The following is a 19796-nucleotide window of genomic DNA, read 5'->3' as shown; positions in this document are numbered from 1 at the left end:
CCCGGGGACTCGCATGCTCAAAAATCTATGGGTCCCAACAGAGATCTATGGGTCCCCAAAATTTTATGTTATCGTGGTTGAAATTGTAAATCGGTGACAAATATATAATAAAAACCTATATATTCATTCAGTTTTTATCATCAAATTATTAATTCATTTTCTGCATCAAATTACTCTTGGTAATATACCGATTCAAGGGATAACCACAAACCCGTCTTTTTTTCATTTTCTCCTTTTATGCTTCCTTTTTTTCTTAACTTCTTTATGCAACATAATAATTCGTAATATAATGCATCAAAGCAAGTGAGCCGTTTAAGAGCCGGCTCTCTTGAATGAGTTGAGCCAAAAAAGCCGGTTCTCTAAAAAGAGACGGACTTTTCACCACACAACTCGAGATCGGCGTGGAGACGAAAACTCGAACCGCGATACCAGAACAACATCTGCCGGATCTGCCTGACGAAAAAGTTTGGAGTGCGGTAAATCTTTGTTAAAACAAATTGATTTGAATTACAGGCAAAAAATACATGAACTATCATACCAATGTTAATTTCTATAAATATTCATGGTTTAAGAAATTTGGATTCCTTTTACATTGCGGAATTCATTAGCAGTCTCCGCCATGTTTTCTCTGGCACCTGCTCCTACGCTTTGCATTTGGCACTGGTTTTTGTTTGTGTTGGACAATACATTGCCATTGAGTCAAATATTTCACTTTGTACCTGTAAAAAAACTATTGATTTTAAAACTGGTAACAAGCAAATATACATGAAATAAACGTGCATTTGTCATCATAGGTTGAAAAATTTGGGTTTATCTTACATTACATAAGCCTCACCCAGCAGGAGCTGACACAACTGTCTGCCATCCTGCATCTACGTGTACCCCAAAAACGTGAGAAGAAAAATGGTGCAGTTTGGTCACTTTGAGCCCCCGTAGTTTGCATTCTTCCTTGGCTCTGTAGCACTCTGCTTCAGTTTCACTACACAACATAGTGATATCTAGTGGTCTAATGACTCAGACTGTTCTTTCTTAATATAAGTAGAAACATTGATTTATTTCCTTGCCCTCATGTAGGTCTTAGATCAGGGTATGGTGTCATAATAGTCTGTAGTCTGTACAGCCCTTTGAGACTTCTTGTGATTAAGGGCTATACGAATAAACTTGAGTTGACTTATAAGAAGCGCTTAAAATTCAGAGACCACGATTAGATGGAGGTTTCTGTTTTTGTAAATGTACTTCCTCAAAAATGATGGCATCTTTTTATCATTGCACTGAAACATTTCTAAAATAATAAAATAAAAAGTCAACGTCTATTCAAGTAACTCACAGTAAAAATAAATACACAACGATTCCTGGTTGCACGATATGATAACGAATCGAGGATTTCAGAGGCTATAGAAAACCTTCTTGCGGACCAAATCGGGATTATGGGCCATGACTTTGACATACGTGCACTATAAAGTCTTTTGGTGGAGTTTGACACAGTGGCTGCAGTAAAACATTGAGAAATTTCTTTGAGCTTGTTTAATCCTAAATAATTCATGTATATTTTTTTATTTCCAAAAATGTTTATCTTTGTTGTTGTTATTTAATTGTTTATACATGGATCTTTATATTGTAACATTATCTTAAATTATATTTAAAAGAATAGTTTTCTTAAAATATCCTTCAATTTATCATTCACCTTTTAACCCTTGCGTGGTACAAAATAAACCCAACAGAATCCTAAAGAGTACACGTTACGTAACTAATGGCCGTTGACCTTCCTCACTATCAAATCTAGATGCTCTCAGGCGAAAAAGGATGTCAAGTACCTCAGATCCAACATTTCTTTCCATTAACTGACCTGACAGAGTTCACCCCTCACTTAAGGCATAAAGAAATGTCAGCATCTAAGTGTCTCATAATGTACATAGCGAGGAGGTGTAAATGTTAAAGTCATCAAGTTTTTTTTATTTTTCTTGGTCAAGATTTTATCTTTTGTGTCTTTCCTGGCAACCTTACCTATATGACAGACCGATCCTGCCATATTTAGAAATGTGTAAATGAAGAAATACCTATATATCCTAAAAAAAATGATATACTCTGTCTCTAGCTCTCTATTACTATATCCATCCTTCTCTCCCTCGGGCTATCCCTCCCTCTATCTTTCTTTCTCTTTGTCTATCTATCTCTATATAAAATACTCTATATATCTATATACTCTATATCTCCCCCTCTGCCTCCCTCTCTCCCCTTCCCAATCCAAAACTTAACTGTTTGTGTGTTTGTATGTTTATAGGCTCCAAAATAGCTCATTCGATATTTAGAAACATTCACATAGTTGTACCTAAGGCAACTACGGAAGTGTCTTTAGCTAGGTTTTGAATAAAGGCAAACCCGATAAAAAACAAATACTTTTGTTTTTTATCGGGTATTTGTTTTATTTAAAACAAATACTTTTGTTTTTTATCGGGGTTGCCGTGGCAGCCAAATGGTGTACTGCAGCTCCAGACCACTGACCACTCCAAGCAGCTAAATCCAATCTTCTATCAACCCCGCGCGCCGAGCCATTTTGTTTGCTTTCCATATAAAAGAATTGACGTAAATAGATTACGCAACACATAAATATATATAAAATAATAATACTTTAGTTAGGCATTTTGTCATTTATTTATTCCGGTATTTATTTTCTCATGTATTTTGTCGTGTATCTTGTGAATTTTGTCGTGTATTTTGTCGCAATACATTGTTATTCAAATGAGGGGGTGGGTCAAACTGGCTGAGCTTTTCATCCATTGGTTGATCAGTGATGAACAATCCGTGCTCTCATCAATCAACCAATAGGTCGAAAACTTGCATTAATGTCATTTACGAAAGTAATATGTGATTTATTTATTCATATGGCATATATTTGTCGGTATTTATTTATTCATACATTTATTTCTACATATTGCAGGATTGGTTCTCCATACACCTGATTACTTTGTGCTTTGGGATTATTGTTGAAGACAAAATAAGATGATTTGGATAAATGTAAATTTCTGGAACCTAAATAAATAAGAAAAAATGTTATTTGAGATCAAATTTCTTTGGGTTTAAAATTTAAGTTTTAAAAAGTTAAAAAGTGGGTCTTGAGCCTCCTGTGAAAAACATCAAGTGTCCCCTAAAAGCTGAAGTATTGTTAGAAAATCCTTGGCCCTGTGATGCCCCCCTAGCCTCCCACCTACCCCACTATTCCCGCCACTGTCTCATCTTTCATCTCTTATCGCTCAAAACACGTTCACGACACCCAGCAGCTCACTCGGCTCAAGTGAGACCGCCGGGCTGAAGTTGTGCGATTGTTATGAGTGCTTCCTTTTGTTTTTTTGCAATCGTTGCCAGGCAACGTTCATTCCCCAATGTCAGAACATCAGTCAGAAGCCTGAACTGTGTTTGTTTGTTCCGATGATTGCAGGCCGATAATTGCTTTTGGAGACGCCGAGTTGGCCTCTTTTCCATAATCGCGATAATCGGTACCTTCATCGAGGTGATATTTAGCACTGGACTAAAAATTGCCTGTGTTTAATGGAGTATACAATGAGTCGGTTCTAAAAAAAGTCATTAGTGTAGCTGTAATTACACAGATTTTAGTTCACTAAGGGGAAAAGCATGAAAGTGTATACAGTGGCCCCTCTACATACATAACTTCCTGGATCAAGTTTGTATCGCGAATGAATTGTCCCTATAAGAAAAAAACATCCATTATCTGGCCCGCTTATCCTCATTAGGGTCGCGGGGGTGCTGGAGCCAATCCCAGCTGTCCTCGGGCAGTGGGCAGGGGACACCCTGAACTGGTTGCCAGACAGTCGCAGGGCACTCAGGGAGGGACAACTCACTCGCTCATTGACACCTAAGGACAATTTAGACCGGCCAATTAACCTGACATACATGGTATTGGAATGTGAGAGGAAACCGGAGTGCCCGGAAGAAACCCACGCAGGCAGAGGGAGAACATGCAAACTCCACACAGGGAAGCTGCGATAGCTGCACTTAACCCTGAACCTCTGCACGGTGGGGCTCCCGATAACATCCCAGCCGTCCTGCGTCCAAGAAGTAACCAATTACTATATTTTCCTCACTATAAGGCGCATTGGATTACAAGGCGCACCCTCTGAAAAATAGTCTTTGATCTGCTTTTTATTAAGTAACGGAGTAGCGCTTCTTGTTGTAACGACAGTTGAGTCACAACCATTGATTAATTACGCGTTACAGTACTTGTTACCGCCAAAATTAATAACGTTCCACCAAATTAATTTACCATGCATTAATCCCAACACCGGTGATGGCACTGGGAAAGACATTGTCTCATGACCTGTTAGTCCTTGTTTTAAGGGACCCGCGGTGCCTACCATATGGCTGCTGGTCAAAGAGGTGTTGGGAAAGGTCCTTTATAATGTTGTTGGCTATGCTGCGGTATTGCAAGCTAGCAATGTCCTTCAGACTGAGCAGAGAGCAGCCAATAATTGTCTGCGCTAATTTGATTACTTTCTGTAAATCTGAAAAAGGTGTTATGCTCCTCGGGGCATCAGTAGCTCCGGAGGTTGAGCGCTTGTATGGATAGTCTTAGGTTCGATTCCCGGTTCTTTTGTATGTCAAAGTGTCCTTGGGCAAGACACTAAACCCCCAATAAGCAGGTCAGTACCTACAGGTACCCTTGCATGAGTGTGTTTGAATGGGTAAGTGTGAAGCACATTTTAAAGCGCTTTGGGGCTATAAAAAACAATTTAATTCTGGGAAAGGAGGAGAGGGAGGTTTGACAGCAAACACGGGTAACAAATGTTTGTGCAGTAAGAATTCACAGTAGATAGCGCCGGCGGAAAGGAGGAAGTGGTAGCAAGGAGACCGACAAGCTAATCGGAAACGCAGATGCCTTCACATGTCTGCGCCTTTATCCGGAGCGGCGTCTGCCAGCATTCCCTTGCCCAAATGTCTCAGGACACCCGCTTTTCTTCTCATCCATCCACTCAGACGTCCACATCCGGCGGGCCCTCGACGAATGCGACGCCCGACGATGTGTGAAATGATGGGAGATGGAGAGTATGAGTGATGGCTGGATAAAACGAACGATACAAGGCCGCTATGGTAGCGCCGCTGAATATTGATGATGTGTGGCGACACATTCGATCGCACTGGATTCAAATTTTCAAAAAAAGGATCCCAATGAGCAAGGGGGAGAAGATAAATTTGAAATGTGCGTGTTACAGTGCCTACTGCACCCCAACTAACCCCTAAACCCACAAGAACTTTTTGTCATTGCCATATTTTAGGCTTCAAACTTAAACCTATGAAAAATAAAATATGTTCTAAGAATTAACAACATGAGAGACACAATTGTGACGTGGAACTGAATTATTTCAACATTTTATATTATATTTACCACAAAAAATGGAATAGTAGGTGTTGCAACAATATTGACCCCCTGTTCTCTCAACTCAGCCAACTGACTCTATAAGTTCTCTAAAGACTTTTGAATGATCCAATGGTGACCTAAATGACTAAAAGTAACAGAGAGTGTATCTGTGTGTCATTAAAGGTGTTGTCCTTGACTTGAAAGTATTCTAATTGCTGTCGCCATCTTCTATTTGAAATCATCATTGCAGCCGCTGTCAAGTTGCTTGAATGGCGCGTGCATGTACGTCTTAAATATGCTTGATTAAACCCTACTTTTTAATTTTATTTGGGGTTTTGGTTTGCTTTTGGACTGTATTTGAAACGGTCATTTTCTTACTTTCACCATTTTCATCCTGGAACATGATTAAACGTGATTGAAAAAATTATATCTGAAGAATTGTTGTACTCAGTTTGGCTACTATCGGTTACTAATGTAGACGGAATCATAAAGCATAATGCTGAAAAATAAAGCTAAAAATTTGGAGTCGTGATTCTTTTACTAATCCCACCCACCTCAGAACAAAAAGTCTAGATCCATAGCCAATCTAAGTTTGACATTCCTCATCTCCGATCTATATTCGGCAGTAGAACAGTTATTTTTAGTGGATATTCTCTGAAAAAAATCTTTGCTGGTATAATCGATTCATCAGAATTCTACAAACCCTCAGTGGCCAAACTGTCCTACATTGAATAAACTGTACTAATGAACTAGTCACCAGAACTTTATTAATTGTCTTTTTAACAGTTGTTCTTGCTTATCATTTTTGTGACAATTTTGGGATCTAGATGTTGCCGTTATTGACATATCTCATTATTAATAGAAAATTGATGGAAAAACTCATCAAAAGTCTGGTATGCAGATGCGTAAACCAACAGAAAGTATTGGGTGGCATTAGGAGGTAGATCGCTCGTCTTGGGATCAAGAGATCGCAGGTTCGATTCCCGGCTTATATGTCGAAGTGTCCTTGGGCAAGACACTGAGTCCCTAATGCCCCCAATAAGCAGGTGGGCGCCTTGCATGGCTGCATGGCTGCTATTGGTGTGTGCGTGTGTGTGTGAATGGGTAAGTGTGAAGCACATGGTAAAGCGCTTTGGGAGGTCTTCATTGACTTGAAAAGCGCTATATAAAAGCAGACCATTAGCCCATTTAGACCATTTGGTATTGTGACAACCCTAAATTATTCCTTTGATATTATCTGTGCTTACTTTTACAGTGCTGTCATAGTACATTGTTGGAATTCCTTTAAAGTCTTTTGTAAACTTAGATCTGATTGCAATTCTATTTTTATGTGCTGTGCCATTGTTATTTTTTCCAGGTATGATGCTGGGCGGTGGCTGCGGTCGCGAGCTCGCTCATTGGATTATCCACGGACGTCCCGAGAAGGACATGTATGGATACGACATAAGGTACATGTTAGAAAATATAATTGAACACAGCCTAGATCTTTGAGGGTTACGTGCTCTGATGAGACTTAGTGCTTACACTGCAAGGTGATTTTGAAATCAACATATAAAATATAATCATTTTTATGACATTTTTTTCTTGTTTTTCCTTGCCATCATGTTGGTTTTAGATCAGGGGATGGTGTCATAATAGTCTGTGGTTTGCCATAGTCTGCGCAGCCCTTTGACTCTCTGTGATTAAGGGCTATACAAATAAACATGACTTGACATAGTTACCAGCTCAGTAGCCTAGATGGTAAGGCGCCCGCTTTGAGACTGGGAGGTCGGTGGTTCGCGCCCCGGCCGAGTCATTCCTAAGACTTAAAAAGTGGTCGGCGGCGCCCTCTGTTGGCTGCGGCTGCATCGGCTTGCTACAACGGGTCAGGTGCAATCGACATTTCGTTCTGTGTACATTGTTACACAGAATGACAATACAAGGAAATTATTATTATTATTATTATTGTGGCAGTTCCATATTCGGGAACTTTGTAGTTTTGTTTTGGACTCAAAGACGATCAAAAAGCAAATATGTCGACTAAACAGATGTGTTGCTCAAAGGAACACTGTCTAATAGTTGACCACTAGATTTCGCTGGATTTTGTAATGTACCCGAAAATGAGTGCTACAAAGCACCAGGAAGAATACGAGCTATAGAGACTCAAAGTGATGGGGAGAAATACTTTTGCAGCAACAGCTTCCTCTAGGTGAGGATTTAAAATCAATTTTTAAAAAAAAATCTCTCGACCTATTAGGATTTAAAAAAACAAATCACACCTATATAATCTTTCATGTATGTTTAAAGTTTATTTTAACCAATATTGTTTTTTTTCTTTTAATAAAGTTATTTTTCACCACTAGGACACGCTATATGATACACACTGTCGCTTTAAGAAAAAGTGGGAACAAGCGTTACTAGAATAAAAATAATATTACGAAATTGTGTAAAAATGCCATAATAAAATAAGACTGTTGAAATGATCGTTTATGTATTGTGGCTTATTATTAAAATGAATCATGTTCTTTTTAATAAAATTAGCTTTTTTTTTACCACTGGGAGGTGCTAAATGATACACAATGTCCCTTTAAATCCCAACCGAGCAGATAAAATACAAGAAACAGGAAGTCACAATCGCAACTTTATTTTGAAGTAGCAATTAATAACTATGTACTTTGTTTTTTTTCCTTTTAATAAACCGCCATCTTTATCGGTGTGATGCATCCAAAAGAGCTATTATTATCTAGCTAAATAAAATTGATAGCCAACAAAAATGTACTTTACTTAATGTCTTGGAGGGGTGCGTGGATCATTGGAGAATTTATTTAATTACAGTGGCTTGCGAAACTATTTGGCCCCCTTGATCTTTGTGACTTTTTGCCACATTTCAGACTTCAAACATCAAGATATAAAACTGTAATTTCTTGTGAAGCATCAACAATAAGTGGGACACAATCATGAAGTGGAACACACTTTATTGGATATTTTTTACAAATAAAAAAACAAAAAGTGGGTGTGCAAAATTATTCAGCCCCTTTACTTTCAGTGCAGCAAACCCTGTCCAAAAGTTCAGTGAGGATCTCTGAATGATTCAATGTTGATCTAAATGACTAACGATGATAAATGAATAGAATAGAATATACCTTTATTGTCATTGTTACAAAATGGGTTGAATATATTGTGACAACGAAATTGGACGTGGCACTCCAGGTCCGCGTTTTACAGTGAGGATAAAGAAAACAAAGAAGATAAAGGAACAAAGAAGAAGATGTTTGTACTGTCCTTGTTGCAGGCTTTGTTTTCCTCCGGAGGGGGGTGAAATGGAATCCACCTGTGTGTAGTCAAGTCTCTGTATAAATGCACCTGCACTGTGATAGTCCCAGATTTCTGTTTAAAGTGCAGAGAGCATCATGAAGACCGAGGAACACACAAGGCAGGTCCTAGATACTGTTGTGTAGAGGTTTAAAGCTGGATTTGTATACAAAAAGATTTCCCAAGCTTTAAACTCAATGGGGCTGAATAATTTTGCACACCAACTTTTTCATTTTTTATTTGTTGAAAAAGTTTAAAATATCCAATAAAGTGTGTTCCACTCCATGATTGTGTCCCACTTATTGTTGATGCTTCACAAGAAATTACAGTTTTATATCTTTATGTTCAAAGTCTGAAATGTGGCCAAATAGTTTCACAAGCCACTGTATGTCTAAGAACCAGAATGTCCTAAGACTTGTGAAAACAAATGAATAGCCCTAAATTGTGCAACAGTCGTCTGAATTGTCTCACCTTCCTACCTCAGACGTTTCCACCACTCACTGACGGCAAATCAACGCTGGATCAGAGAGCGCAGCCACGAGTCGTACGCCAAGAATTACTCGGTGGTGTTCCCGTTCGATGAGCCATTGGCGAGCAGAAACATGAGGAAGGATCCGTTCCATCAGGTGATTTGATTGGGGCTTTCCAAAGCAGTGGTTCTCAACTCGTTTGAATTGAGGACCCAGCCTTCCACCCAAATTACAAGCCGCAACCCAAATCATGAAAAATAATCCACCTCTCATATGTGTTGAATGAAAAGATTGTGCAGTTCAAACCAGCGATAGTCGAATACATAAAGGTTTTTTTTTTTTTCAACAAAATGACCAGGAAAATTGAGGTCAGAGACCCCTCGGTTATTGCGTTTAATGGGGACCAGAACCACCAGTGAAAAATGAAACGTCGCACCTTAATAAAAGCCTCAAAGGGTCAAACTTAGCTTAAGATGACATCCTTGCTAACTGAGAGTATACAACTGTAACAAAATAACAACTATAGATCTACAAATAAAAACACAGAACACAGAATTGCAGTTGAATAAATGTTTTTTTGCAGCGCGGTGACTAAGTGGTTACCGCGTCTGTGGCACAGTTCTGAGGTCATGGCTTCAAATCCAACTACCAGCCTTGCTGTGCTGAGTTTGCATGTTCTTCCTGTGCCTCCACTCTGGGTTCCTCCCTAAAAACATGCATGGCAGGTTAATCTGTGACTTCAAATTGTCCCTAGGTATGTGTGAGCTTATGGTTTTCTGTCTGTGTAGCTGAGATGGGCTCCATCACCCCTGCAATCGTACTGAGGGTAAGCGGTGCAGATAAGGGATGGATGGCTGAATGGTTTTATTTCCATTATACAAAAGTACAATACATTTGGAGGGCTTCTCCTTTCAGTGTTGGAAAACAATGTAGAGAGCGGATGCCTAGCTGCACACTAGCAGCGGGGATACCCAAGTTGATCCAGGTCTTTGTGATGATTCAAATACAAGGGGTCACAAATGTAGTGTTTTTTATGAGTTGTAGCTCCAGGTCATCCATTTAATTGGTAATGGACCTGTCGATGGTGAGATACAGGCTCCACAGGGCTGGCATAAGAGATTTGTTAACCTAGCTGTAGCAGTAGGCCAGATCTGCAGCTAATGCCTTCTCTCCCGACGCCGCCTCAGTCGCTTCCCGAACCAGATAATAATCCATGGACCACCTTCTGTTTATCAAAATTTCCTTGTGCCCTATAGACTTTCCTCAGAGTATGATTAGATTGAAGAATTGCTTTTCAATATAATGAGCAATCTGGCACCATGCTCTGCTGTTTGTTTTGGTAGCCACTTGTGTGCCCGCCCCACTGTTTGACTGACAGCATACACCAGCCTATCACAGTGGCACGCACACAACTGTCGCACCCACTCAACAAACAAATCCCTCTCTTAACTGCCCTTAGTGATCACATTTGCTTTGTCAGAACACAATGGATGATGCATTGATATCATACCTATGCAGACATTTCAAAATCTGCAAATCAGTGAACCAGTGATAACTGAAGTGCGAAGTTGCGAGGAGAGTCTGTTACAGTAATCCCTTTAAAGGGATAGTGTGCATCATTTAGCGACTTCTAAAATCTTTATTGTCATCATAAAAAAGTTGAACAAAATTGTACGGCTTCTCCTTATAGTGTAAGAGATTTCGAAAGCTGTACCCTCAAAATAGTCTGGTCCGAAAATACAATCGTCCTTAATGTAGAAGTTTCCCACAAGTTGTAGCTTCAGGTCATCGGTTCCCTGATTAATGGATCTGGCGTTAGGAGATACAGGCTTAATAGGGATGGCTTGTTACGTAGCCGTAGCAGTATGCCGGACCTGCAGCACTTTTATTTCCGTCTATCCCCGACGCCTCAGTTGCTTCCCGAACTCAATAATAATCCGCAGAGCACCCGTTGGTGATCACCATTTCTTTGCGCTGTTCTGACTCTCCTCAGAGTCCAATTTATTTAATGAATTCATTCTCAATGTAACAAGATGCTAAAAGCTATCTGTCGCCTTACTTTGTAGTTTGTTTTGGTGGCCACATTGACTTGTGCACCCGCCCAGCTGTTTGACTGACAGCATACACAAGCCTCTCACAGTCGCGCACACAGGCAATCACGCCCACCCAACACACACACATACAACTTGCCTCCTGGTAGAATTTACTGTCTGCTGCAGAACACAATGCACGATACGTTGATATCAATGAAAACAAAGACAATTCAACTCAAAACAAAAGAGTGAACCATCAATAACTGAAGCGCAAATTAGCGAGGGTTACTGTATTGGGAAAACGTTTGAAGCGCAACCATGTGTGCTCTCATTTCAATGTCGAGTTATTTTCATTGCCTTGCAGGCGTCTGGTTAAGACTTTTGTCATTGTCGCTTCTCCAACCTTCTTTTTTGCTGCCGCTTCATGCGGTCAAATAAGCGATGGAGGCTATGGCAAGGCCGTTAGCCGCGTCACTCCTCTCCGCCGACTGCATTTATTAATGCTACGCCTGCCGCCGTGACTCTAAATGATACACTTATCTCCGGTCGCCTTGTCTCGCACCTCGTTTAATTTTTCCTTACGCCTGACACAAATTCCTAATGGGTCCCCGCCGCCGTATTTAAACATTAATGGCCCACTTAGTCTTGCTTCTTCTTGTTGTGACTTCATTTCACTTGGCACACGGTCTGACGGGCCACGTCCTTGCTCATGCACACAAGGGATTTGTGTTAACGTTAACAATTCTTACTTTTAACTGTTTATTTTAAAAAGCAGTTGGTAATGTTTTTACTTTTTGACTGCCCATTTCTGTGGTACATGAAAATAACTGCAAAACGCCAAATTGCTCTTTCCAAAAATATGTATCCATGTATATCTTTTTGTAGTGTTGTCATTGGTGGTTTTCGCGGTAATTAACCAAATTGCATTCTCTTGTCATCGTTCCTTGAAAATTAAAGGAAATTCTAGTGACCTGACACTGATGATATGGAAAGAGAAGTGGAGTGTTTTTGATTGATAACTTCCATTGTTGTTCAATTCGGATGTATAAAGACTTGATTTGTGCTTGAAATATAGTGATTCTTTTGTAAAGTACTGTCAAATCTCCAGTTTTACTTTTGTTAAGTATAATATGAATAATGTTGGCAAAAAACATGGACTAATTACTCTCAAAAGGGATCATAAATGTTTCCAGACGTCACCACGGTGTATTGTAGTTAGTCCATTCAAGATAAAAAAGAGAAACTCGCTGTTGTCCGCAAACGCCTTTTCGTATTTCATTTTTATCACTGGTGGTCTATGGCTAAGTATTCAGTGCTCTCACCGCCGTGACCCAGGTTCAATTCCCATTGCATTCAATGTCTCGCAATTTTGGTCAGCGATATTTATGACTGATTAATCATTGCACAAATTCGAAGATATACTTCCGTAAAACTTCATGTATAATGAGCATTCAAAAATTAAGCTATTGGTATGATTTTAAAAAAATGTGCGTTATACACAAATACAGCCGCAATAGTTTTAAAACATTGATAACTAATGCCGCTTAGTAGGTAATTGAATTTTAGATTCTGTTACGCTATTTTCCACCCTAATAGGCATATATCTATTTTCAGCTAATACATTACTATCCTGCGTGGCTGGCTTCTTTCGATTTTTGTTTCCAATATCAACTCAATAAGGACGATCACCTAGCAACTGGCGACAGAGTGCTTTTCATAATGTTTTTAGCCGCAGCACTAGAAAACTAAAGTCGTTTTTTTTAACCTGGCCTGAGAGGTTCTTTTGTCCCTTTGAAACTAATTGGACGCACTAATATTTAGAAGGAACCCGTATCTTCTTTTCCAATGCTCAGAGGGGCCTTTTTGACGAGGCAAATCGCACTTTTACTTGGTAGAACATACCGATAAATATAGCTTGGTGTGGGAAGGTTTGGCAGGAGTCAGCTAGCGAAGCGCGTACCTACAGTGGCAACCGTGGGCGACTGTCAATCCTATCTAGGGGGAGGAGGATGGGAGGCCAAGCATCTTTTTTCAATGTGCTCCGTCAGAAAAAGAAATTACTCATTCGCTGCCATTGACAGGTAAAGCCGTCAAAGATTCATTTTAGTTTAAATCGTAGTGCATGTTTAAAGACACTTTTTGTTGCTTTATTATACATAGTGACATACGGTGAGGTTTGTGTCTAGTGAGGCACAGTCAGATTTACCCACGCAGGCACGGGCAGAACATGCAAACTCCACATGGGGAGGTTGCGGTAGCTGGACTTGAACCCTGAACCTCTGCACCGAAGAGCTGCGCGCTAACCACCCATCCGCCGTGTCGCGCACACCCCACCTTTGACATGAATTTCATCAATTAAAAAATGAATCATAATACCATATTTGGAGTATTATAAGGACATTTCGGGGGATTTCATTTATTTTCCTTGTCTAATGGTTGTAATGTAAACGTCTGATATCTCCAAACGCCTTTTCCTTGTGCGTTTTGTAGGCGCTGACAGAGCAGGGCTGCGTATTTCAGGAGAGACACGGCTGGGAGAGACCAGGCTGGTTCACCAAGGACGGACAGGCTCCCGTGAGACGCATGCATAAACCACTTCTTTAAGTGCACTTGCACTGCAAAATCGAAAATGTTAAAGGAAGAAAAACTCATTTGCTTTCTGTGTGTGTTATGGCAAAGGTTAAAGACTATGATTATTATGGAGCTTACGACATCAAGAAGAATCACCAGTACAAATACAATGAGCTGCTGGGCAAAGAGTACACCTTTGATTTCCCGCCACATCATGACATGGTAAGGGTTGACCACACCAAAATGCCTGCTGTGGTCAGTGTTGGGCGTGTTACTGAATAATAGTTACTAGTTGCGGTTAATAGTTCATTTAAGAAGTAATTCCGTTACACCCTAGATGACTGAACCCAAAAGTAGCACGTTACTCTAAAATAACTATTTAGTTACAAATTACTGTGTATACTCGCATTGAAGCCAACCTCCTAAAACTTCTTCAAAACAATCACTAAATAGATGAAAATGTGTACACCAGGGGTCTCCAATGTACCCACCAAGGGCAGCTGAAATGGGTCCTGTCTTGAAAACAGTGCACCATTGCTTGGTCATTGTGATTTTTAAGTAAAATATGTTTTAATGGTTGACTAGGTCAATTTAACCACACTTATAAAAAACAATATAAACCTGGTAATAACATACTAACAACAAAGCAGTAACAGGAGACATTCTTATTGTAGAATTGCATATAAAACTGGGTGCGCTTTAAGCTAATTGGTAACAAAAAGGAGCTCTCAGCTTGAAAAAGGTTGGAGACCCCTGGTGTCCACCTACCTGTGGAAGCAGTGAACCCTTTCTTGGCTTGTGCAAACTTGAAATCTTGCTAATTAAAGCAGCCAATAGACTCCATATCCATTTCAAGGATTTTGAAGAATTCATCATCCATTTCTAGGTACTGATCAAAACGTTTTCTTTTTCCTCTCGGCATGGTGTATGGTAAAAAATAGTTTTACAAATAAAAAGACTAAAATCCAGTACACTTTTACCATAAATTCTGTCCTCATGTTTGACTTAATGATTGCTCTGGCTTGTTATTCCTCTATAACCCAGAGCCCCTCCCCACGCGCTGCCTTCCATTTGCTACTGGTGACATACAACCAAATTTGCGCACATAAATTGACTTCATTTTACTTTATTGTTGTAAATAAGGCGTTGATGCGAGTATATATAGGGAGAATATCTCCATGAGGAGAAATTCAGCGTTCTTGTACTCTGCCCTTGAGACCACCAGAACTGTATTCAGTAGTACTTTGTAGGTAAATATAAACATGTGTTGCTGGTGGATTGACAGTTGTATGTTACATAAAGGAGCCAAGGTGGGATAGCTAGCAAATGGAGAACTTTGTAGATAGATAGATAGATAGATAGATACTTTATTCATCCCCATAGGAAAATTCATACTTCCAGCAGTATCCTTGTGTTGAAAAATGAAATAATAAAACAAAAGATATAGAATACCAAAATACCCAATATAACGTGTTGATATAGAGTATTTGAATAGTGCTACGGAAATACACATTTTAATGAAAATAGGGTAATATGCAAATGTGGGGTTTAATGCGGGCTTTTACTCCCCGGGTAGAGTTAAAGAGCCTCAGGGCATGAGGAAGAAATGTATATCAAATATATCGTAAGTAGCAGAGTAACGCACTCTGTTTTAACGACAGTTGATTTACAAAATTTTATTAATCACACGTTTTAGTACTCGTTACCAAGAAAATTGGTTCTTTCGTAACACGTTCTTTCCAACACTGGCTGTGAATGAGTGTTCTGGATGGTTATTAGATGATTATTTTTTATTTTCGATGCAGATAAAGAGCGAATGCCTGTCATGCAGGCACGGCGTGGCCGTGTTCGACATGTCTTACTTTGGAAAGTTTTATCTCTCTGGCCCAGATGCCAAGAAAGCCGCTGATTGGCTGTTCACCGCTGACGTTAACAAGAAGCCAGGTCAGTGCGAATGCCGCCCAAGTTCAAATTTGCATGCATACAGCAATGGCGGAAAATGATTGACAGTTAGTCGAAGGAATGCCGGATGAGATGAGAGACTTTGAAACGAGCGGCGAATTTTGTCAGCTACGATAACGCGTTTTTGGGAATGAAGCTTCCTCACTTTATGTTTTATTATCCGTAATGACGGCAAGAGATACAAGACAGGGATTGTGGCCAACAGTTGGATGCTGGCTTTGTGTTGTCGGATTTCTTATTTTGGCAAGTGTTGTCGATTCTTCACTGCCAAAAGAGAATGGGTCATAAAGTTGCACATAAATTTTAATGATTTAGAATTGTGTTGTCCAGTAAAAACACATACCAGCACAATAATTTGAAAGTTATATACCCTTGACACAAAATAGGATCACTTTTAGGTATTTATTCAATACATGAGGCTTTTCTACTCTTCTTCTTGTCTTTGTTAATGTCCTTGTTGTTGTCCTTCTTGTTCTTCTTGTCCTTCTCCTTGTTCTCCTTGCTTTTCTAGTTTTTGTTATTCTGTTTCTTCTTCATGTTCTTCTTTTTGTCATTGTTCTTTTTTTCTTTTTCTTCTTTTTCCTTTGTTGTTTTTCTCATTTTACTCTATATTTTTGTTCTTGTTCTTTTTCAACATTTAAGATTGTCTTTATTGTCATTAAAAGAGAATTCTAATAACCTTTACATTGCAACCCCAGTGTACAGTGCTTATAAAAGAAGTTTGAAACAGGAGACTATAAAATACAATTTGTATATAGAAAAAGGTAAAGACTTTCTCTTTCAATTGTTCTTTTTGGTCTTCTTTTTGTTGTTCTTCCTCTTCTTGTTGGTCTTCTACTCGTTGTTCTTCTTGTTCTTCTCGTCCTTCTTCTCCTTGTTCTCGTTACTTTTCTTGCTTTTGTTATCTTTGATCTCCTTTGTTTTCTTTTTGTCCTTGTTGTTTTTGTTCTCATTCTTCTTTGTATTCTTTTTTCTTTTGTTGTTTTTCTCCGTGTTTTTTTGTTTTTCTTCTGGTTCCTCCTGCCATTTTGCCATGTTCTTCTTCAAGATTTAAGATTGTCTTTATTGTGTGTACAGTGTTTATAAAAGAAGTTTAAACACAATAAAATAAAACATGTATTTACAAAAAGGTAAAGACTTTCTCTTTCGATTGTTCTTTTTAGTCTTCTTTTGGTTGTTGTTCTTCCTCTTCTTCTTGGTCTTCTACTTGTTGTTCTTCTTGTTCTTTTTGTTCTTGTTCTTCTTTATCTGGTCTTTCCTCTTGTTTTTCTTCTTGATATTTGTCTTGTTGTTCCTATTCTTCTTACAATAATACAGCTACTAATGATATAATAATTATAATGACAAACTGTTTTACCTTTGGCACAATGGTGATTGTATTTGTAACAAATATTGTGTTGGCAATTTTTTTTAATCAGACGTATGATTCATCCAGACCTAACTCAACACTCTGGTACTCACAAATCCCCTGTCAGGTTTTATTCAGAGTCGCTAATGTTCACCAGACATTTGAAAGACGTTTTCTTGACATTTGCCAACCAAAGACACATCGACTTTGTAGCAACTTTAGGGATCAAAATCTATTTGAATAACTGATTTATTTTTATGATTAATTATTGCGGAATTAATACAGAGGGACAAGTTTACTATTTCTACTAAGATCCTCTCGTCTCTCGAGGGATCACATCTGTTTTTTAATATAGTTTTATCATGAGAACAGATGAAAAATATCGTAATCGATCTCGTAATCTGAAGTTCAGCTTAGTTCATGTTTTTCTGTCGCAACATCACTGGAGACTGTCCAAAACTAGCGTTCACTTGCAGCTATAAAAAAAGAATATTCCAGAGGGTACTTTTTTTGCCCCCAGGGATAATATGAGTAGTGTTTGGACCTCTTCTAAAAATACTCATCAGAAATTGAACACCAACAACGATTTAAAACAGAACAAATGTGTTAACATTATGAAATTTGTTATCACACACACCTCTGTAACAAATTGTTGCTCACTAATATTAGAAATTTTCAGATACTCGTTTTTCACCCACTACTCAATACCGATATTGCAGCCTTTTGTGCCGTCAAATAGCCCTATTATAAAATTATCTAATTTTAGAAAAAAAATGAGTTCTAGGTTGTTTTTCTAAATCCAAAATGTGCACAACGCTGTTTGAATTTGAACGATCATGGATCAGTAATCTCAACATTAATTTTAGTTACGAATATGTGTTCTTACACTGCCGACGCTAATTGGATGAATGGACTGCTTGTACATCAATATCAAAGCCCATATCATGGATTTTAGACAGAATCCGATAAAATAAGATCCTTGTTTTTGGGGGGCTGATTTTTGATCAATACCAATATCAGACATTGACTAACTGATATCATACCAACAGAATTTTGACTAGCCCAAATGTTAACGGCGAGTATGGGATTTTACATTTCGTATCTTGTCTTGTTAGTTCTTTAAAGTGTTCCTATCGTCGATAGATACTACTGAGCCTGTTTTATTATGGTAATGCCCTTGACATGATGATGTATTGACGTGAATTCATTTGTATTGTGTTTTAGTTTCAATCCTTTAATTTGATATCTACTCAACTGAATACAAATTGACCTTGGCTAAGTATTTAATCGCATTCTAGCTTTTTTTTTTTTACTCTCCAATCCTTTTGACATGGTAATGTTACATAAAAATGCAAATACTTAACTCTAGTACTTAGTGCTTGCTCTATTGTAAGTAATTGAATCAGTTGAGATTTTATTGTAGCGATAAATTCAAGTGGACCAAATGACAATTCCATCTGTCCTTGTTTAAAATTGTTAAAGGCCAAGAGATGTAGCTGCCCATCATGCAAAGACACACATAAAAAATATCTGTTAACACATAGACTAAGGATGCTTTCATACCGATGTCTCATGTCAATCATCGGTTGCCTTGTGTGACGACTGAAGGACAGCCGCAGTTTCCTATGTCCCCTGGCCAACCGGGGAACAGACACGTTTCCGGTTTTCCATCCCTTGAAATCGTACACAGATGCCATCCGACACCACGTCGCCAGCGGTCCGGTGGTGACTGTTTCTGCCAGTCATGCGCCCGTTTGACATTTTACTTTTAATGGGGTTCACGTTTACGTGTTGGTATATCTTCCGACAGCCTGGCAAACGCTGCTGCTAGTAAACTTCAAGAGCGTGTACAGCGAAAGGAACCAAAACGGGGCACATCTTGTGTGTTCTCCTTTGGGATTTGACTCAGCTCTTTGAATAAATTGCTGTCTTGCCCATCATTTTATATGGTTATTTCTGAGTGTGTTGGCGTGTTTTAGGTTCCACTGTATACACCTGCATGCTGAATACAAGAGGAGGCACGGAAGCTGATCTAACGGTGAGCAGACTGGAGGCTGGAGCTGCCAACCTCCCGCTGGCCCCAGAATCCAATGGTGAGCAGCAGTGTGTACCTTTATCAGATAAATACATACATAAGCCAGAATGGCTGTGCACCATTAGAGCAACGTTCGGTTTGAGACTGACTCCCTGGTGTTGATATTGAATGTCGTCCTGGCCTCGGAAAGTGGAATGAATTTCTAGGAGAAATGCTGGATCAAAAAAAAAACAAAAGTGCTAAGTCAACTTTTTGGGCATTTTTCACATCTAGGGTAACCTACCTGACTGTCTGTGATATATGGTGGTCATATCGAACCTCCTTCATCCTTTGCCCTTAGGTACAGAGAAATAAACAGACAAACAAATATATATATATATATATATATATATATATATATATATATGAGGTTCTGTGGGTTAGGCAAATTCAATTCAGTATTAAAATGTATGATAGTAATCTCAATGAATATGATTTCTAAATATATTTTGAAAATCGACATGCATCAACAATGTTTGCAGGCCCCGAGCTATTAAAACAAGTCAATTTTGTCTTCCACTTTTTGCATCCTTTAGTTGTTTTAATGTGAATATTTTTATTTTCCTGAATGTCATATTTCTACATGCAATTGTGATGCAAGTTGCTACGTACTTTAAAGGGATGTTGTGTGTTATTTAGCACCTCTTAGCTGTAAAGAAAGTCTTCAATTATTAAA

At 38.9% G+C, this 19796-nt stretch overlaps 1 protein-coding gene across 1 annotated transcript in view; it reads left to right on the top strand.

Moving 5' to 3' along the window:
* Window positions 1–19796, top strand: part of sardh (sarcosine dehydrogenase) — a 78924-nt gene that overhangs the window by 33590 nt on the left and 25538 nt on the right. Inside the window, exons 11-16 of the mRNA XM_088319670.1 lie at window positions 6729–6819; window positions 9147–9288; window positions 13656–13739; window positions 13845–13958; window positions 15542–15680; window positions 19026–19139. Coding sequence (XP_088175796.1) covers window positions 6729–6819; window positions 9147–9288; window positions 13656–13739; window positions 13845–13958; window positions 15542–15680; window positions 19026–19139 — 684 coding nt within the window. The remainder of the gene's footprint in view (window positions 1–6728; window positions 6820–9146; window positions 9289–13655; window positions 13740–13844; window positions 13959–15541; window positions 15681–19025; window positions 19140–19796) is intronic.

This window comes from Urocampus carinirostris, chromosome 16 (assembly GCF_059441175.1).
Source record: "Urocampus carinirostris isolate Australia breed hairy pipefish chromosome 16, RoL_Ucar_1.0, whole genome shotgun sequence".
In the NCBI taxonomy this organism is placed as follows: Eukaryota; Metazoa; Chordata; class Actinopteri; order Syngnathiformes; family Syngnathidae; genus Urocampus; species Urocampus carinirostris.
Note: the sequence above shows the minus strand (reverse complement) of the source record. Positions and strands in the feature narration are given on the sequence as shown.